Genomic DNA, 22,006 nt, shown 5'->3' with positions numbered 1-22,006 from the left:
TTAGAGAGTGGGTAAGATTTCTGCAAATCTTCTCTCTTATCTGCAAATCTCAGATGCAGGTAACAATTATTCCAGAAAGCAGAGACTAGGTACTAACAAAAGTAGTATACTCAAAGCACATTCAGAGATTGGAGCCATTGGACAACAAAAAAACACTGACATAGGAAAATATACTGCAGTTGCAAATAAGGTAAATTAGGACAAAATTATTTCATTTTATTCAGTAATGCAAACATTTATTTTTTCAACAAATATTTTCTTAAGTATTTGAGTATCTACTAAGTGCATGTACTGTGCTAGGTGTCAGTATATTTATGAGTAACTCAGAAAAAGGCCCTTTCTACTATGTAAACACTAAAAAAAGTAACTCAAATCAGGGATGATAGCACGACTGATTCTTATCAGTCACTGAATCAATTAATCTCTGGCAACGAGGGGTGCTTGAGTTTGCAAATGCTACCCAGAATCTGGAATTTAACGTTTTTGGGAGACAGCTGGTATTTCTAGATTACACTGTGTCTCAATTTCAATTCAATTGCTTCTCAACTCACTATTTAAATTAAAATGAAGTGTTAACTTTTTTATATTGGAAAGTTGCAAACCTGTATGATAATCTTGTAGGTAGGGTGATGAGGGACATAATATTTGTGGCTCCATTTTACAAGTTTTGGCTGATATAAGAATTAATTTTGTTAGCATGCATTAACTGAAATAAAGAAGGAAAAACAGACTTAAAAGAGACATCGGTGGGTGGGTTTTGTTTTGTTTTTGATAAAAGAACTCTTATAGAAAAAGGAATCGCTGCAGATTTCTTTTAGCTAGCTAGCTCTCTGGGCAATTAAAATGATTGATACATTTCTAGAACACATGCACCGAGATACACCTGCACCCATACTTTGTCCGTCAAAACAATCTTTGTTTTCTCTCAAGCTAGGACTTGCTATGCCTAAGACACACCTCGTGCAGCGGTGGCGGTGAAGGCGCCGGGGTGACAGCCAGGAGGGCACTTTCCCTTTCTCGGGCTCCCTAACCAAAACTTCGCAGCCACCAGCCCAGACTCACGTTCCTGCTTGTTCTTCTTTCCTCTGCCTCAACTCTCCCCGCACCCTTCGCGCTCTGTGCGCCCACCCGTTTCCGTCGGTCAGCTTCAGCCGACCTACTACCTACCTACCGGCCCGCGCCCTCCGCCTCCACCTGCACCACTGGGCTACCCCGAGAACCCACCTCTGCCGCCCCCGGCCCGCGCGCCCCGTCGCGGGCCGGGGCTCCGGGCATGCGCGTTGCGGCGCCACCGCCCTCCCCCCACGCCTTCCCGCGGCAGAGTTATGCCAAGTATGTGAGGAGCCGGCGAGGGCCAGCGCCGGTCATGGGGAGTCGCCGCCGCCTCCGCGAGCGCGGTTTTCTACGCAGCAGGGCTCCGACCTCTCCCCCCGGCGGGGGTGAGCCTCGCGGCTAAGGCAGAGGGGATGGCGGACCCTCTGAGGAGGACGCTGTCCAGGCTCCGGGGAAGGCGGGGTCCCCGCAGCACCGGGGGGCTAGGGCTCCGCGCGGCAGCCGCAGCTGCGGTGGCAGCCTCTTCGGCAGCCGCGGGAGACGCCTGGGGTGCCGCAGACACCCCCCTACGTGAGCACGCCGGGGGAGCCGGGCCGAGCCTACAGCAGCCCTCGCCGTCACCTGAGGCGTGGGGTCCCGGGGCGCGGGTCCCCGGAGAGCACCCGGAGCAGTTGGGGGCGCTCGGACCTCGGCCGCGCGGCGGGCAGGACGACGCCCCCAGGAGTCATGGGCTCGCTCACGCCCCTCCGCACTCCCCGGAGGGCTCCGAGGGCAGCAGAGCGGAGGAGGAAGAGGACGAGGACGAAGACGGCTACGACGCCGACTACTACGAAAACCTGCCCGGCGGCTCGCAGTCTGCGCCCGAGCCTGAGGGGGCGGAGGCGGAACGGCGTCCCCCGCCTCCCCCAGCGGCGGGCTCCTCCCTGGGGGCGGAGGGCGGCCGCCTGGAGACAGGCAGGCTGCGGACCCAGTTGCGAGAGGCCTATTATCTGCTGATCCAGGCCATGCACGACCTGCCCCCTGACTCGGGCGCGCGGCGGGGCGGCGGGGGCTTGGCGGATCACGGCTTCCCCGCGGGAGCCCGGGCTCCGGGCCAGCCGCCTTCCTGCGGCGCCGCGGACCGCCGAGCCTGCCCCCGAGACGGGGAGCGGGGAGGCGGCGGACGCCCTCGGCAGCAGGTGTCCCCGCCCCGGTCGCCTCAGAGGGAGTCGCGGGGAGGCCAGCTGCGGACTCCTCGGATGCAGCTGTCCTGCAGCAGAAGCCTCGAGAGCCTCCGGGTGGGTGCCAAGCCGCCTCCCTTCCAGCGGTGGCCGAGCGACAGCTGGATCAGGTGCGGCGCGCACGGGGACTGGGACGAGCCCCCGCCACGTGGAGGCAGGATGGACGGCTGGAGTGGGGACCGCGACCGGGCGGCTGCACCCACCGGCCTCCAGCCTCCAGGCTCCAAGGACCACAGCTGCTCCTCGGGAAGCCCTTTCAGGGATCCAGCGGGGTCCTCTGTGATACGCAGCGGCAAAGGAGACCGCCAGGAAGGTCCCTCCTTCCTCAGGCCGCCGACAGTGACAGTCAAGAAGCTGCAGAAGTGGATGTACAAAGGGCGTCTGCTGTCCCTGGGAATGAAGGGTCGTGCCCGTGGGACGGCCCCCAAAGTCACGGGAACGCAGGCAGCCTCCCCAAATGTGGGCGCTTTGAAAGTGCGTGAAAACCGTGTCCTGTCGGTGCCTCCAGACCAAAGAATTACGCTGACAGGTAGGATCCTTTGCGATCAAAATGCTAGCACCGCGAGCCTTGCTGTTTACCGACTGGGCTTCTGTCTTAAGAGCCAAGAAAAAGGTATGTTTTTGCAGACAGGTACGTTACCGGGCCAAAGTGTCATGTAAGTGGCAGCTTAAAGTAATTTCGGCGTTACTTAATGTAATGCATTTACTCGTTTTGCTTTTTTTTTTTTTTTTTTAAATCAGACAATGGCATGAAGAATTGAGGTTGTGTTTTCTTCTCGAAAAACCAGTGTGCCTATTCCCTAAGTATACCTAAATGAGTAAAGGTTAAGTTTAACACACTTTTAGTAGGTTTACAGATGGGCGGCACTGTCTTGATTTTTATTCTTTGTAGCTCTAGGCAAATCCGTAGACTTTTGTGGAGTTTGTAAATTTGAATTTGATTCAAGGTAGATTTTATAGGCTTCATAAACTGTCATTTTACTCATTACAACTTTTTTTTTGCCTCTCCCAGGCACGCACACACATGCATACATACACACAACCAAAAACCCAAACAAATCAAACAAACAAAACCCTACCATAAGTAGAATTTTTTAGTCAGGTAGTATTTCACATACACCATCTCTCCACTTGCCTCCCCCCGACAAAGAAACCTCAACAAAGTAAGTGATCTTTTTATTGTGAAAAATCAAGGACACTAACTTAATCAAAAGAAAAATATTCCTCAGGTACTTTTTTTAAAGCAGTCATTTGCAAACTTAAATCCTATTTATATGAGAAGTAAATTAGTTTTTTAAAAAGTATATTGATCCTTATAATAGGATTATGCTCCCTATTTTGTATGTGCATGATTTTTAACTATCACTGAAGGTTTAGGTTATCAATTCTAGAAACCTGTCAATTATGTTGTAAATATCAAATTATCTTTCCTGAAAAGAGTATAATATCTTCAAAGTGAGCCAAAACAACATGGTCTTTTGAATACTCTTACATATAAAAATTTTTGGTGATCATAAAGACTTACAAGTCAGGAATAATTTTGAAAACATTAAATCCTGAAATGTAAAAGGTATTCACAGTACTTGGCGGTTTCTCTGGTAGTAATTACAAATCCTACAGGACTGGATTTATACACATTAACTTTGTTTAACCAATAAACACACAACAGTGGGGAGAAACAAAGTTCACAAAACTTCTTATCAAACAATGAAGACAAATTAAATGATTCATTCAAAGTGTGTGCCAACTTGCAAGGTTTTTTCCTGTCTATACGGCTCCAATACATACCTGTCAAATTTTATTCTCAAGGTTAAATATTCCATTTCACTTGAACAAAAGGATAATAGAATGTAAATTCTTTGTTAAGAGAGGTGTACTTTATACTAAGTTCATATTAAACATGCATTTCCAGGAGTAATTTGTAATCATGTATTATATTTTATTGCCACAATATTTTTACCTCCCCCACTTTGGCTTAGTTTTAACTCTTGGTACCATAGTTGAATTTCAGCCATAACAAAAAATAGTCAAATATTTTTCATCCTTTTGTCACAGAGCTAAAACATTTACCATGTGATGGCTTTTAATGCCCTCAGTCGTAAACATTCAAGGATTTTTAAAGTAATAAATATAGTTCCTTTAAGAATGAATTTGATTTTTGCATTAAGCAACTAATTAAAACTGCTAACTTAGAAATTAAAATGAAACAGAATTATTATGTGATAATATTTTAGATATTTTATGAGAAATCTAAGCCAAAGCTACCATAATCTCTGGTTTAAACAACTCTCAGATGTTACTTCCTTTTAAATCACTAATTCATTTTTTAGGAGAGATGAAAATAATTTGTGCAGTGTTTACATATCTAGTATAGATTTGGAGAGCTTTTTTAAAAAATTATTTTTCATGAAGTTTAGTTGGTCTTACTAAGTCCATTCTGGATACATTAGGTGGTTCTCATACAATTTTTACAGCCCCCAAAATGGAGATATGCTGTCATTTAACAACAGCTACAAGAAAAAGAACAGAGGGATTAAGCAGTTTGCCCAAGATCAGTTGGTACCTGTGTATGGATTCAAACTACTATGTGGATTCAAACCCAAGGCGTCATGAGTTTGAAAAAAGCCCTTGTTTATATAAGATCAGAGACTCTAGAGTTCTTTAAAGGTCTGATCCAATTAATTCTATTAAATTGCTTGGTTTGAGGATATGAGTGAATTTCAACAAGGCACAGCGGGATAAGTAACTTCCTCAAAGTTGCAAAGATGGGAGAATCTTAGGCCGGGTATAAAGACATTTTAAAAAGTACTTGCAGGGCCGGCGCGGTGGCTCATGCCTGTAATCCCAGCGCTTTGGGAGGCCGAGGCGGGTGGATCACGAGGTCAGGAGATCGAGACCATCCTGGCTAACACGGTGAAACCCCGTCTCTACTAAGAATACAGAAAACTAGCCGGGCGTGGTGGTGGGTGCCTGTAGTCCGAGCTACTCGGGAGGCTGAGGCAGGAGAATGGCGTGAACCTGGGAGGCGGAGCTTGCAGTGAGCCAAGATCGCGCCACTGCACTCTAGCCTGGGAGACAGAGTGACACTCCGTCTCAAAAAAAAATGAATAAATAAATAAATTTAAAAAAGCATTTGCTGTATCCATTTTAAACTTTCACCTTTAAATATTTACTTCAAATTGATGTCACTTGACTTCTACTTTTAAATCATGTTTTCTGCAAAACTTATTTGGAGCAGTCTAGATGAACCAGTACATTCTTGTTTATGTAAATATGTTAAATATCCTAAAAGGGTTATAGCACATTTTTCTGTACAGTATTATTCATAAGATATTTTGTCAAAATAAAATTATATTTAGAATTTGTAATACAGAATAATTATTCAGTGGAATGGAGATACTTAATCTATATAGGTATTGTGAAAATTTTTGAGACTATATGACAAATGGAAACACAAATGATTTTCTATTTTGATTTCTGGCTCCTACTAAGAACTTTTGATAGTATTATAATGCCAAATGATTTGATGCAGTTAAATATGTAGTGTTCACAGATTGGCCGAATTGTTCCTAATTGAGATGATTATTTAAGAAATCTAAAGTCATTACACATAATAAAAATTGTCAAGTTTCTGCAAGCCTTAAGATTACAAAGGAATCTTAATGTGTTTGCCAACTATACATCATTATAAATCTTTATAAATAAGTTTTAATTAGCATATAGTTTTCAGAAACAAATTCAAAAGCACCTTTTATTGCTTTAAAAAATAATTAGCCTACTTTGACTCCACTTTTCCTGCTACATAGTCTGTGAAAGAAAAAACTTTAGACTGTATAACTTAGTATTTTGTCTAAAATTTTTAGACAGTTATTTTAAGGTAGTATTAATTAGTTTAGTATGATCTTTAACCATCTTAAAGTGAAGTTGACACTATGACATGATTCCCATCTACTTTTCTCAAGTATTTGTAACTCTGATTTTTTACCTTTATGAATTGCATAATCTTTATGAATTTTTCTAACAATTTTTTTCTGTATTGGCCTTCTTCAAGGCATAGGCATATAGTTTTTGACAGTCTTCTAGTTTTAAATCTCTTCCTGAGAGATTCTGCTATTGTGGTGCTAGAAAGCAAGTGCAGTTGCCTTTTTTTTTTTTCTTTTTCTGGAAGAGTGCCATGGAACATTGGAGTTGCTAGTGGCTGGAAAACTTCGAGAATTACAAATTCAGCAGAAAATAGTGTTGTGTTGATTTGAAAGTCCTACATTTCTAGACCAGTGACTCCCAAGAAATGTTGTGTTTATTTTTTAAGAAGGCTGTTTGCTAGACCTTTGCCACTCAAAATGTGGTTCACTGTTTTAGAGCAGTGCTTTTCAAACTTAATGTCCATATGAATTCCCTGGAAATTTTGTTGAAACGCAGATTCTATAGGTGTGGGGTGGGACCTGAGATTCTGCTCCCAGTGTAGATGCTGCTGTCTGGTGTACCATACTTTTGAATAGTAAGCTTCTAGAGCTCTCACATCCCCGAAGTTTTAAAAAAATGTTCTACCTTATTCTGATACTTGGTACTTAAACTACCCCTATTAGAGCAAAGCACTTGGGCTCTTTTTGCTTCAGTTTTATGTATATGAATTAATATACTTACTAATATATTACACATTTGAGCAGTTCCCTCTATATTGGCCTCATCTTGCACTAACAAGTATTAGTGAGATTTTGGAAATGCAAGAGAGGAGGCCATATAGTACAATGGTTAACAGAATAGAGATTCTGGGTTTCTGGTCAGACTCTACCACTTACCAGGCTTGCGACCTTGGATAAGTTACTCAACCTTGTGTAGCCTCAGTCCTCAGGTTGCTGTGAGGATGAAAAAAGATAATCCACTTGGTACTGTGCCTAGCACTTACTTGTTATTATCAAGGGGAAGGCAAGCAGGCTTTGTGAGAATACTGCTTTGCCTCAGATCATTAGGATTCTAGATGGAGAGTGAAAAGATCGAAGCTGAGGAGTACTGCCTTGAGGAGCACTGGGAATTGAGCTAGAGGACACCTTTTTGGGGTATTTATTTATTCTGCTCATCTTTTGTGCTCCTTTCTTTTGCTGCTCGCTGTTACTTTTGTGGAACTGAAAACAGTCTCGGAGTTTTCTTCTCTACTTTCCCGTCTCAAAAGCTAACACACAGCTGTTTTTTTCTTTAGGGTTTTTATTGCTAGCCACAAGGGAATGAAAATAAAAAAGGTGCTTCTTTCCTTTTCATTCCATCCCTCTCCCCCTTTTAGATTTGTCTAGGAAAGATAAAGATACGCACACACATATACACACACAGAAACTTAAGACTTAAGTTTATTCTAGTAATTTCATCTGGACTGCCAAGTTTGACTGTAAGCAGGGGATACTTGTACTTATTTAGAAACAGGATTTTAATAAATATTAAAATGTTTAATGCTTTTAAAACATAGATTTAAACATCTAATACAGTATTAAGATACTTTTATTTGGGATTTTTAAAGAGAAGGAAAAGCAAGAGAGTTTATTTCTGCAGAATATTTAAAATGATGAAAAGATATCTCTCTAGGTACTACACATTTTTTTTTTTTTAGACGGAGTCTAGCTCTGTCGCCCAGCCTGGAGTGCAGTGGCGTGATCTCGGCTCACTGCAAGCTCCACCTCGTGGGTTCACGCCATTCTCCTGCCTCAGCCTCCCGAGTAGCCGGGACTACAGGCGCCTGCCACCATGCTCGGCTAATTTTTTGTATTTTTAGTGGAGACAGGATTTCACTGTGTTAGCCAGGATGGTCTCGATCTCCTGACCTCGTGATCTGCCTGCCTTGGCCTCCCAAAGTGCTGGGATTACAGGCGTGAGCCACCGCGCCCAGCCGGTACTACACATTTCAATGAGGGTTGAAATATACAATTTCTTGGAAAATTTGCTGATGCATTTGAGCTGGGGGCACTAGTTAAATGTTCAGTAAGTAATCTAGATTTATTATGAAATAATAGTTGAGAAAACAGAATTGACTTGGGTAGTTCACCACTGTGTGGAATATTTTTCTGAGTGAAAAACTTTTAATTGCCATTTGTTTCTTCTCTTACAGATTCAAAGTAAAATTACTTTAATTAGAATCTGAAAATTATCCCATAACATGTATAGTTGCACGAGACTAAGGACTTTTTTGCCTTGTAACTTTGCATACTTATTTTTATATTTTTAGTTGGACCTTCTTTCAATATGTGTGTGTGTGTGTGTATATATATAACATATATGTTATATTTTTATATTATACATGAAATATATTTTATTATATATTGTATGTATTTTTATATATAATACATAATATATAGGCAACAGTGAGACCCTGTCTCTACAAAAAAATTATAATTTATAGGCAATATATAGGCAACAGTGAGACCCTTTCTCTACAAAAAAATTCATAATTTATAAATAACATTTTATATATATGAAGCTAAAACTCTTAAATTTATGCTAATATGGTTAAACATTGTTGCATTAAATGGGAGGGAAGATTGCAAATAGCTTTCCATATCTATGAATTTACATTCATATGGATCCATTTAAGTGAGATAAAAATGTTTTAAATAATTTATAAATAATTGCTCAAGTTTATTGTCTTGCATAATGTGTTGATTAATTCAGTTTAATAAATAAATTTGGCCTTTGTAATATTATATATTTATAATACACAATATAAATTATAATAATGTGCCATTTATCTATAAGTTTAAAGTTCAGCGTCATTTATTTTAAAATATTTGGCAATAGCAATCAGAGTGAATGGATTCAAGCTTTTGTAGTTTGTAATTTCATTGAAAATAGTGGCTAGACATGGTGGCTCACACCGTAATTCCAGCACTTTGGGAGGGGGAAGCAGGAGGATCACTTGAGCCTGGGAGTTCCAGACCAGCCTAGGCAACATAGTGAGACCCTGTCTCTACTAAAAGAAAAAGAAGAAATTAGTGTGGTGGTGCAAGCCTGTAGTCCTAGCTTCTTGGGAGACTAAGGCGGGAGGATCACTTGAGCCTGGGAGGTTGAGGTTGCTGTGAGCCGTAATGGTGCCACTGTGCCCCAGCCTGTGACAGAATGAGACCCTATCTAGTAAAAAAAAATTCCTTTTAATATTATACTTTCATTAAATGATTATATCAATGGAAGTATCAACTTGCTTAAATATGGGATACTGGTAGCTTTATTTTTCTCACTGCAGTTCTTGCAATGTAGTAGAAACATGTTTAAAGACTCATTTATAGTGTATGTCAGAAAACTCCAAAAAGATTTAAAATAATGTGTCTAGCTATATAAAAATTTGGAATTTCTAAGAGATGTCTGAGAAAAAGATAAAATAAGATGTGGCTCATAGCCATCATAAGTAATGTAATTTTATACTGTTTGCTTCAAATTTAAATTGGGTCAAACTATAATATCCTGTGAAGTTCTGAAATACTGTTAAGTAATACTGGATTTGAACTTAAATGTGAAATAGATTTAGACTTCAGTGCACCTGGCAAAATCATGTGATCACTGAAAACCCAGAAACCCCAGTGATTGCTGAGTATGTTTTGATTTTCAGTTGTTAATTTTAAGTGCAATGGAGACAGAACCAGAGAAAGACTTTTGAATTTCCCTTATAGTAGCCTAGGTATATCACCACAAACTTTGGAGTCAGAATGAGTTTGAGTGCTGCCTTTTCCATTTACCAACAAGGTACTCTTGAACAAGTTACTTGACGTTTCTGAGTAGAACTTTAGAGTTTTTCAAGTATTTTGAACATCATTTCACTTAGTTCTTACCAGCAGCCACTTTAATTTATAAGATAAATTGGGATGAATATCCCCATGTTCAGAGAGGGTTGCCTACTTTTGTACTGTTTGTGAGTTGCATGATATGGGTAGCATGGTGTGGTTTGCCGGTAGCATGGTGAGTGGAGCATGGATTTTAAGGTTAGACAGGCTTAAATTTGAAACCTAGGGCTAGTGACTTGACCATATTTCTCATACTCTTTGAGGCCCATGATGGTAATCATACCTGTTTCATAGGATTGTTCTAGAGGTTAAATGAGGTTGGGGGCCTCCTTACTGCTTTATCTCACATGCCTGCCACATAATAGTCACTCATTTGTGGAGTAAATAAAAGCCTGGCATAGTAGGTATTCATGGGAGCTTCCTTCCCTTCTGATTTCTAGTCTAATTCCTGCATCTGGAATTGAATGTGACTTGCAATTTGTGTTTAAGGTTTGTTTATTTATTTATTTATTATTAATTTGCTTGGTTGGGTACATGTTTAGGATTTTGTAAAAGGAAAAATTTATTTATTTATTTATTTATTTATTTATTTATTTATTTATTTATTTTTTTCGAGACAGAGTCTCGCTCTGTCGCCCAGGCTGGAATGCAGTGGCGCCATCTCGGCTCACTGCAAGCCCCGCCTCCCTGGTTCACGCCATTCTCCTGCCTCAGCTTCTCCGAGTAGCTGGGACTACAGGCGTGCGCCACCACGCCCGGCTAATTTTTTTGTATTTTTTTAGTAGAGACGGGGTTTCACCGTGGTCTCGATCTCCTGACCTCGTGATCCGCCCACCTTGGCCTCCCAAAGTGCTAGGATTACAAGCGTGAGCCACCGCGCCCGGCTATTTATTTATTTTTTTTTTAAGAGACAGGGTCTCTCTCTGTTGCCCAGGCTAGAGTGCAGTGGCACAATCATAGCTCACTGCAGCCTCACATTCCTGGGCTCAGGCAATCTTCCTAGCTTAGCCTACAAAGTAGCTAGGATGACAGGTGTGTGCCACCACACCTGGCTAATTTTTAAATTTTTTGTAGAGATAGGGTCTTGCCATGTTGCCCAGGCTGGACATTTGGATTTTTTAAAGGATTTTCTTTTCAGTAGAAGGGAGGTTACTGAAAACCTTGATTATGCATAAATCTGATTTTTTGGTTGTTTTAAGCTCCTTGTAGCTTAGTGTGTTTTATCACTCTATTTTTAGACCATTTTTTTTACTTGCTGTGCCAATAAGATGAGTTGACCATATAATTCCATAATTTAGAAACCTGAGATGATCTTAGATTTTTACAAATGTGGTTTTAATTATGTACGGTGAATTTTTATTATAATGATGGTTATATACTTAGCTTATGGACTGTCATTGAAGCCTGCTTTACAACTCTGGAAACACAAAATATTTTCCTCTTTAGATGAAATTAATGTTGTGTATACATTTGTAGAGTCTTACTTATATTAAGATATGCATATATGTAAGCATTTGAGGTCTCCCATTGGACTATTAATTTTTTTTTTTTTTTTTTGAGACAGAGTCTCGCTCTGTTACCCAGGCTGGAGTGCAGTGGCGCAATCTCGGCTCACCACAACCTCCGCCTCCTGGGTTCAAGCTATTCTCCTGCCTCAGCCTCCTGAATAGCTGGGACTACAGGCGCGTGCCACCGTGCCCGGCTAATTTTTGTATTTTTAATAGAGACAGGGTTTCACTGTGTTGGCCAGGCTGGTCTCAAACTCCTGACCTCGTGATCCGCCCGCCTCGGTCTCCCAAAGTGCTGGGATTACAGGCATAAGCCACTGCGCAGGGCCTGGACTATGAATTTCTTAAGGGAAGGGATTGTTTTGTTCATTCTTATTTCTCTGCTGCTTAAGTTTGTGCCTGGCCAAAAAAAATAATAGCGGTGTAGTGCATACTGTGAGATAGCATACCTGCTTCTAATCTGGGGCCTTCTGAAGGGATTTTTGTTTTTAGTTCTGCCCTAGATATTTAGAACTTAAACCCTACATAAGGTGCCATTGTGTTATATGGATAGGAAGCCAATGTTATGTTGACATTTTAATATCAGTAAGGCATACTTTCTTGTTTGGTTTGAAAGTTAATCTTTGTGTGAAAAGGGTAGGAGGAATATTATATTTCTAAGGACTTCTGGTCCTTGTAATAATGAATTGAAACTTATTCAAATATTGCTTAGAGGTATACTGTGTATAAAGCATTCTAGATAAACTTTTTATAAGGTATGTTTTGCTTAGGGTAAGGCTTTGTTAGCACTATAGTTTTTATAAAGGCAGTCTCAGAGTTTGTATATCCTTTTTCTTAGAATTCTTTGACACTTATACTAGCAGTTTGATTTCTAAATAATATGAATCATATTTATATGTAAAATTCAAATTTTTTCTAGTTCAATTTTAGTCTCTGAATGTGATTGTTGTTACTTTTTGTTTAAAAAAATTTTTTTAAATAACTGGTCTGAAGTGACATGTCTTTCTGATATACCAGACATTATATTCTACCTTCTATTCTATCTTTGCAACAGATTTATTTGAAAATGCCTATGGGTCTTCACTGAAGAGAAGAGAACTTGAAGATCTGAAGGATAATATTGAATTCAGAGGTCATAGGCCACTTAACAGCATCACTGTTTCAAAGAAACGCAATTGGCTATATCAGAGTACTCTGAGGCCTCTTAATCTGGAAGAAGAAAATAAGAAATGCCAAGATAAAAGTCATTTATCCATCTCACCTGTGTCTCTACCTAAACATCAGCTATCACAGTCTTTCCTCAAATCATCTAAAGAGTACTGTACATATGTGGTATGTAATGCTACAAACTCTTCATTATCGAAAAACTGTGCTTTAGATTTTAATGAGGAAAATGATGCAGATGATGAAGGAGAAATATGGTACAACCCCATTCCTGAGGATGATGACCTTGGTATATCAAGTGCCTTGAGTTTTGGTGAGGCAGACTCTGCTGTTATGAAGCTCCCTGCTGTCAATTTGAGCATGTTGTCTGGCAGTGACCTGATGAAAGCAGAGCAGCATACTGAAGACTCACTGTGCTCTTCTGAACATGCAGGTGATATTCAGACCACACGGTCAAATGGAATGAATCGTATAGATCCTGCCCATTCCACAGAATTTGTGCAGCAGTACAAGCAAAGGCTAGGACACAAGACACAAGAAGGTATAATGGTAGAGGACAGTCCCATGTTGAAATCTCCTTTTGCAGGTAAAAATGATCATATATCTGTCTTTTCTTTCTTCTTCCATTTTTCAATTATTTGATAATAGCTAAAACTAAATATAAAAGATGTTTGTTATATTCATGTACTTTTTCTTGTGAAGTGAATATATTTTCTTGAAAATAAAACTCAAAAAGGTTTATAAACATTTTAACATCCATGCTGGTTTAATTATTACTATCACAGACTTGATTTTTATTTTATTTTTTTTGAGAAAGGGTCTTACTCTGTCACCCAGGCTAGAGTGCAGTGGCACAATCATGGCGCACCGCAGCCTTGACCTCCAGGCTCAGGTGATCCTCCCACCGTAGCCTCCTGAGTAGCTAGGACTACAAGTGCTTGCCACCATGCCCAGCCAATTTTTGTATTTTTTGTAGAGACAGGGTTTTGCTTTGTTGACCAGGCTGGTCTCGAACTCCTGACCTCAAACCATCTGCCTACTTTGGCCTCCCAAAGTGCTGGGATTATAAGTGTGAGCCATTGTGCCTGGCCACAGACTTGACTTTATAATCTGGTGTGCTTTAATATGTCAATCCTTTGAGACAGTAATTGCTTGCCTATTAGTTGGAAGCAAGAAATCATAGGGAGTTGAAGAAAAAGTAAGTCTTATTTTGCTTCATTCATTCATTCATTCACACCTGGCCTGGCCGCAGCTGAAAAGTTTTGTTTTTAGTGTACCAGTGGTCATTAGTTTGTGTTTTTTATGCGTAAGTTTCCTCATGAGCAAAAGAAAGAAGAGAGGAAGAAATGAGAAGTAGAAGTAAGGCCCTTGCAAATAGGTGCTACAGTAGTTATGGAACTGAAAAATGGAGTAATTGAAGTTTTATGTAGATTAGGTTGACCCATTTGAAAATAAGTGCTACAGTAGTTATGGAACTGAAAAATGAAATAATTGAAGTTTTATGTATATTAGGTTGACCCATTTGAAATTGTGAACATTCAAAAGTTTTTGATGTACAAAAATTGCCTTTAATTTTCTCATATGCTTCTTTTAGTCCCAGACATACTACCCAGGAAACAACATAAGGCACATTTGCTTGCAAATATCAAATGTAGAATAGAAAGCAGTTCTGTTTTATATCAAGTCATTTTAATTTACAGAATTTCAAATGATGCAGAATATTTAAAGATGTGGGGTATAGGAGATGCTGTCAGTGCTTTGTCTTATATCCCCTGGGTTTTATTACTTACTATTTAAATGGGAGAAGCCTATTTCCAGCCACCAACATCTTCACCTCTGCTTAAGGACTTTCTCTGAAGTCTTAGAGAATCTCTGCAGGGCAGCCCCGGCTTGCCTCTCAACCAGTGACTGACAAGAGCTGGTATAGAACTATGTCAGCTCCCTCAACCCTTGGGCAGAATAATTCTGAGTTTATATTCTATGTTGTTTCCCAGAGTTTTCTCATGAGGTCAAGCTCCAGTTGCCCATAGTGATAGCAGGCTTGATAATTGAGCTTGAATTTTCCCCTGAATTTTCTCAACTCCCTTGCTGATGTTTCTGTACTTTGCAAATAAACTACTTACATTTAAAACCTTTTCTCAGGGACATAGGAAGGTGGAGTAAATGTATATTAAGAGAAAAAGCAAGTTCCAAAACAATGTGTAATGTATGATGGCAATTTTGAAAGAAAAGCTGAAAGCTGTCCTGGAAATGTGTTTTTTTGTTTGTTTTTATTTTTTTCTGGGTGTTGAGATTGAAGGTAATTAAATTTTTTTCTTTGTGCATTTCTAATTATAGGCTAATTCTCCAGAGCAAATGTGTGCTGCTTTTGTAATCTGGATGGGGAAAGAAATAAATACTGTCTAGAATAGTAATTTGGAATGCAGATTGTGATCAGGGTGGAGTGATAGGGAAGGCTATAGTATCACAGATAGCGATGGATATGGAATAGTTCAGAGAAGGCAAGAGAGTGTAAGGATAAGAGCAAAGATAGAAAGTTGGTGTTCATGAAGTGACACACCTTGATTTAAGTGACTATCCTTAAACTTTTTTTTTTTAATGTTTGTGGCAAATTGTGAGCCTGGAAAGACTAACAGACATTTTTTTAAAAATACAACTTAAAAGTATGGTATATCTGCCTTTTTCACTGTCTTCTTTTTTACTGTCATTCTTCTCATAAATATATAATTAAAATATATTTATAATTATAAAATAATTATAAATGTATATTATAAATATTAAATATTTACATTTAATATTGTAAAATATATGAATATAATATATAATTAAAATTTTTTTGGTCAAAAATCCTAAATTGACCAAAGGAAATATTTAGACAGTTTATTTATAAGTCATCTTTTTTTGTTGTTTTATTTTGGTGGAAAAACCATTACCTAAAGTGATCCATTTCTTAGCAGTATTGGCAGAAAGCTGTTGAGGTATTGGCAGGAAGCTGTTGAGAAATTGGCAAAGAAAATGGTTGAATTTCAAAATAATTTTTGATCAGAGAATTGGAAAGCTAATTCATCCTAATACAATTATGACTTGTTTTTTCCTCATTAACTCCCAGATACATATGTATCTTTTTTTTTTTTTTTTTTTTTTAAGACGGGATATCTCTATGTTTCTCAGGGTGGAATGCAGGTGGCACAGTCATGGCTCACTGTAGCCTCCCAGCCTGAGAAACACTCGACCTTCCCAGCTCAAGCAGTCTTCCCACCTCGGTTTCACTAGTAGCTGGGACTATAGCACACCACCACACCTGCTAATTTTTTTGTATCTTTTGTAGACATGGGGTTTTGCCATGTTGTCCAGGCTGGTCTTGAACTCCTGTCTGCCTCAGCCTCCCAAAGTAATGGGATAACAGTGAGCCACCATGATATATATGTATCTTTTATCTAGTTGTAATCATAGTGGACTTTATTTTTGATTTTTGCTGTTTTTACTTAGTATCTTCATCTTGCATTGTTACATATAGGGTAGTATTGTTTCTCAACCGTTGTAGTACAGTATTTAACTGCGTTGATGTGCCCTAATCTGTTTGACTGTTTCCTTAATGTTAGTTGATAGATTGTTTCCAGTGCTATTGCCGTGATCTTCATAATATTTTTTACTTCACTCAGATCAATTACCAGTATCATTACTTGGTGTTTATGCCTGGTAATTATTATTGTTAATTTCTATATTGCATTTTCTACAAAGTTTGCCAGTTTACAAGGCAACTAACAATTGGTTATTCATTTATTCACTAAATATTGAGTTCCTGCTATGTACCAGTTACTGTTCTAGGTGCTGAAGGAGTGTGCCAGTTTCACTCGACTCTAGCCTAGTTCATAAATTTATATTTAAAGATTTTTACTTTATACCTTCTTTTTAAAGATAGTATGTGATTTGATTAGTATAGTTGTAGTTTAATTTTAAGCGACTGTGAAATTTGGTAATATTTTTACTCTTGGGTTTTATAAAAACAAAGCATTTTGGTTTTAATAAATTCAGTCTTATCTGCAGTAGAAGTTGCTATCATGTACAATATTTCATTTTAATAATTAGTTAAGGACTTCAGTAGAAATTATTTACTTACAATATGTAAAAAGAGTCAGTTTTTTAAATGTGATAATGTATTTAATCTAAAGAAATTTAATATACTGGATAGCTTTTCTAGGCTGTGATAAAATAGACAGATTGATGTTTATAGACTAAAGCAGGACCCTGATTAACTCTAGAATGTTTCAAACTAGTAAGCCAGTAGAATTGTACTATAATTTTAGTACAAGGGGATGCTTTATCCAGTTTATCAAACACTCCATTTTCTATTATCTTCTTAATAGAAAAGCCCTGTAGGCATACTTAAAATAGTTTTTTCTCTATAAAGAAACTACTTATTTGTCATTAGGATAGATGGGGGTGGAGGGAGAGTATTAATACTTTTTAAAGAAAGGTCATTTGTTGATTTTTAAAATGAATAAACGCTTTTTCTCATTTTAATTGTGAAATGTGTTACATACATTAGCTTTTGATGTGAGGTTATTAGATCTTTCTCTATAAGGAATAAAGTATGAAAAATTAACTTAAATTTTAAATAATTGGGATAATGCAGTATTCTGCTTGAATATCATGATGGAAGTTGACCTGAACTTCTAATGAAATCTCCCCATTGAGATGAAATAAGAGAATAATTTCTGCCTATGTGAGAGCTTGTTCAGTTGATGGTTTATAAAATAAGAATAAAAGTAGAAATCAAAACATATTGCTTTATAACGTATTTTTCTTTCTTTTTTTTTTTTTTAAGGCTCTGGGATCCTGGCTGCTACAAATAGTACTGAATTGGGAATTATAGAACCATCTTCTCCAAATCCTAGCCCTGTGAAAAAAGGCAGTTCAATTAATTGGTCATTGCCAGATAAAATAAAATCTCCACGAACTGTGAGGAAACTTTCCATGAAAATGAAAAAGTTGCCAGAATTTAGCCGAAAGCTAAGCGTTAAGGGAACATTGAATTATATAAACAGTCCAGATAATACTCCTTCTTTGTCTAAATATAACTGCCGAGAAATTCATCATACTGATATTCTGCCCTCTGGGAACACAACCACCGCTGCTAAGAGGAATGTTATAAGCCGATACCATCTTGATACCAGTGTATCCTCCCAGCACAGCTACCAGAAGAAAAACTCTATGAGTTCTAAGTATTCCTGCAAAAGTGGTTACCTTAGTGATGGAGACTCACCTGAACTTATAACTAAAGCTAGCAAACATGGATCTGAAAACAAATTTGGAAAAGGAAAAGAAATAATTTCAAATAGTTGTAGCAAAAATGAAATAGACATTGATGGTTTTAGGCATTATAGCTTTTCTGATCAACCTAAGTGTTCACAGTACATATCTGGGCTCATGAGTGTACATTTCTATGGTGCTGAGGATTTAAAACCACCTCGGATAGATTCAAAAGACGTCTTTTGTGCAATTCAGGTAGATTCAGTAAACAAAGCAAGAACAGCTTTGCTCACATGTCGAACAACATTTTTAGACATGGATCACACTTTCAACATAGAAATTGAAAATGCACAACATTTGAAACTAGTAGTATTCAGTTGGGAACCCACTCCAAGAAAAAATCGAGTTTGTTGTCATGGAACTGTTGTTCTTCCCACCTTATTTAGAGTGACAAAGACTCATCAATTGGCTGTCAAACTTGAACCTAGAGGTCTTATTTATGTGAAAGTGACTCTTATGGAACAGTGGGAGAATTCTCTTCATGGACTAGATATAAACCAAGAACCAATAATATTTGGAGTTGATATTCAAAAAGTTGTAGAGAAAGAAAATCTAGGACTGATGGTGCCCCTTCTGATACAGAAATGTATTATGGAAATTGAAAAGAGAGGCTGTCAGGTATTATCTTACTATAGTTCCCTACTACTTCCTTTATTGATTGATTAATTGTAAGTCTTGGGGGAAGGAATTCAAGGTAATGTAAAAAAATCAAACTTAGATATTTTACCATTCCTATTCTTTATTTTTATTCCATTACTGTTTAGGGTATAATTTTTAACTTGACCCATGTTGTCCATTATTGAGAGCATGCTAGATGATTCCACAAATTTATATTGCAACACAGAGCTTCATGGGTCTTAGAATTAGAAATCAGGATTGCTTCAAAATGGCATTAAAAGGAAAAGTCAGAGCTGATAACGTAGGCAACGGATATTAATTTTTTATACTAATTTTTGTGATACATTTAAGACTAAAAATTACGTTGAGTTATTTCTGCTTTAGTACTATCTGAATTTATAATATTGGTTAAAAAGTTAAAAGACAATGAGAGTAAATATTATAAAATCTGAAATATTCATTTAATAAACTTAAGCTTAACATGGAAACTATAGAAACAGCATACGTTAATGGAATTTTGCATTAAGATGCAGAATACCTGGATTCTGGTTTCTCCTCCATTATTACTTAGCTGTGTCATGTTGGGCAAGTCACTTAATCTCTGTGGGTCTTACTTGCTTGTGTCTATAAAAATAGATGGAGTGGCTGGGCATGGGGGCTCACGCCTGTAATCCCAGCACTTTGGGAGGCCAAGGCGGGCGGATCACCTGCGGTCAGGAGTTCAAGACCAGCCTGGCCAACATGGTGAAAACTGTCTCTACTAAAAATACAAAAATTAGCCCGACATGGTGGCGCATGCCTGTAATCCTAGCTACTTGGGAGGCTGATGCAGGAGAATTGTTTGAACCCAGGAGGTGGAAGTTACGGTGAGCCCAGATTGTGCCACTGCATTCTAGCCTGGGTGATAGAGTGAGACTCCGTTGCAAAAAAAAAAAAAAAAAAAAAAAAGATGGAGTAGCTTCCTGAAGCTAAGAGGTAACACATCTCAACTATTCAAACTTCCCCTCTTCAGGCCCCCCAGTGGGGTTGGATGAAACTTCTAACTCAGATACATCATTCTGTCTCCAGTTTATGTTGTCTTTGTGTGAGTGAGGCCTTTACTTTTCCAATCCAACTTTTGGTTAATTATTTTTCTTAAGATTCTGTTTTTTTCTTTTATCTTTTTTCAGGCAGTGAGGGTAGAGTTCAGAAATTATTCAGACCTAAAAGCTAATTATTAAACAGAAACTTTTATAGTTGAATATTAAAATAAGTAACTCAAATGGCACTATATTTTTACAGTCTATTTTCTGAAATATTTAGAAAGAGCAGGTATATATAGACTGTTACCACTTTAAATGCCAAGAAAACATTTTTAGCAATGCTTTTCATTTTTATTTAGAACTGTATTTTTTTTTTTTTTTTTGAGACGGATTCTTGCTCTGTCGCCCAGGCTGGAGTGCAGTGGTGCAGTCTCAGCTCACTGCAACCTCCGCCTCCTGGGTTCAAGCAATTCTGCCTCAGCCTCCCAGTTAGCTGGGATTACAGTTGCACGCCTTCATGCCTGGCTAATTTTTGTGTTTTTTTAGTAGAGACGGGGTTTCACCATGTTAGCCAGGCTGGTCTCGAGCTCCTGACCTTGTGATCCGCCTGCCTTGGCCTCCCAAAGTGCTGGGATTACAGGCGTGAGCCACCACGCCCGGCCTAGAACTGTACTTTTTAAAGACGTTTTTGTTGTGTTTCCCCTGCTTCTTTCTCCCCCACTTGCCCTCCCCTCTCCCCTACCCCCAATAGAGAGAGGCTTATTGTGCTTGTATTTTACAGACTGGCATACTGCTTAAATTTTGTTTACCCTTTTAGTCAGGAATTATTCTTGTTTTGTTAGGTTTTTATTGTAAACATGAAAATAGGCTTTGATAGTCATATACAAAGAGTTTGTGGCATGGGTCTTTGCATCTTCCAAATGCTTTGAATGCTACTACCATCTATCTCCTGCTTAAAACGGGAAAAATTGCTATGGAGATCATACTCATGGTCTGTCTTTCATAGAGCCATCGAGCATGTACTTCAAGGTTTTGATTCAAGATCTCATCATCGGAAAGTAGGGATATATCCTAAAATATCTTTTCCTTGAAGTACCTGTATTAGATCTTCCTTCCTTTATTCGTCTTTTAAAAAATTATATTTGTGATTTCAACTTTTGGGGGTAAAATATCCCATTAATTTGTTGTGTACTAGTTAAGTAGTACTTCCTTTAAGTTGTTCTAGGCTCATCTTCTTCTCAAGTTTAAGGGGATACATCGTTTGTATGGTACTTTATGACACTTAAATGTGCTCACACCAGCAGGGCTATAATTGAGTTCGTTTCTTCTGTTGTGGTAGCATTTCCTTTGATCCTGTTTAATATTTTAGTTTCATTTTCTGAACTGTCTACATTTCTACTGTGTCTTTCCTGAGATGATGTGACCTGCATAACTCATTCCATTCTCAATGTGAATGCATCATGAATGTGGATAAGAGTAGGAAATTGGAATTTTTTCCTAGTGTATTTCTTGGTTTCCTATATTATCTTGATCCTTTTGAATGTAGCAGCACCTTGCATTATCACCTCTTGGAAATAGTTTTAGGTTCTTTACTATCTTTCAATTAATACCTATAGCTTATCATCTCAAATATTTTAGATAATATTTCCCTGTATCTATTGACACTTTCTCATATTGAGACCCACCTTATAGTGTGTTCTATCAGTTTTTTAATGAGTCAGAAGAGATTAGTGTCATAAGTAAACCTGGAAATTTCATTTGTATACTTCTTCCTCTAGATCATTTATTGCATTTTACAGTGATTCCTAATTCAAATCCTGGAAGATTACTTTTACTTTATTTCTCTCTTCAAATAGTTTCTTTCTCCATAATTTTTCCTTCAATTCAAAGTGACTGAGCTTTCTAAATAGTCTTAGATGTGGAAGTATGGCTGACAATCACTTATTCTCTCCTCAAGTTTTTTTGAAGGTTTATTCTTTCAAATAACTTTGATAGCTTAATCGGGTATGTTTTCTCTTTACAGAGATCATGTTTATTTCTTCTAAGTAAATTTATAGTGAATAACTTAAGACTTAATATTTTAGAACCTGTATAACAGTGTTTAAAGACAAATCTTTTCAATGTAGGTTGGTGGGATGGGTAGTGTCTGTGCATCTATCTTATATAAACTTTGAAGTAGAGGTTTTATTTTACCTTTATTATTTTAAATTTCCTCTATCACTTTATAATCGATTAATTTGACAACTTAAAAAAAAACCCCTAGGTTTGCTTCTGTGTCTTCCTGAGAATCTTTTTTCTTAAAAAGTTTTATATAAATAGTATACTAGAACCTTATTTCAACTATATACTTA

General features: G+C 38.3%; 1 protein-coding gene across 5 annotated transcripts in view; it reads left to right on the top strand.

Annotated features, from left to right (window-relative positions):
- The first annotated feature begins 1,367 nt into the window (after window positions 1-1,367).
- Window positions 1,368-22,006, top strand: part of SYDE2 (synapse defective Rho GTPase homolog 2) — a 44,851-nt gene continuing 24,212 nt past the window's right edge. For 3 of the 5 annotated variants that reach the window (XM_063624243.1, XM_063624246.1, XM_063624242.1), the window contains exons 1-3: window positions 1,368-2,886; window positions 12,593-13,288; window positions 17,531-18,633. In XM_063624243.1, coding sequence (XP_063480313.1) covers window positions 1,467-2,886; window positions 12,593-13,288; window positions 17,531-18,633 — 3,219 coding nt within the window. In that variant the 5' untranslated portion in view covers window positions 1,368-1,466. The remainder of the gene's footprint in view (window positions 2,887-12,592; window positions 13,289-17,530; window positions 18,634-22,006) is intronic. The other 2 variants (XM_063624245.1, XM_063624244.1) reach the window with 1 other exon arrangement.

The sequence above is a fragment of the Symphalangus syndactylus genome, chromosome 12 (assembly GCF_028878055.3).
Source record: "Symphalangus syndactylus isolate Jambi chromosome 12, NHGRI_mSymSyn1-v2.1_pri, whole genome shotgun sequence".
Classification (NCBI taxonomy): Eukaryota; Metazoa; Chordata; class Mammalia; order Primates; family Hylobatidae; genus Symphalangus; species Symphalangus syndactylus.
This window is presented reverse-complemented; position numbering and strand designations above follow the sequence as displayed.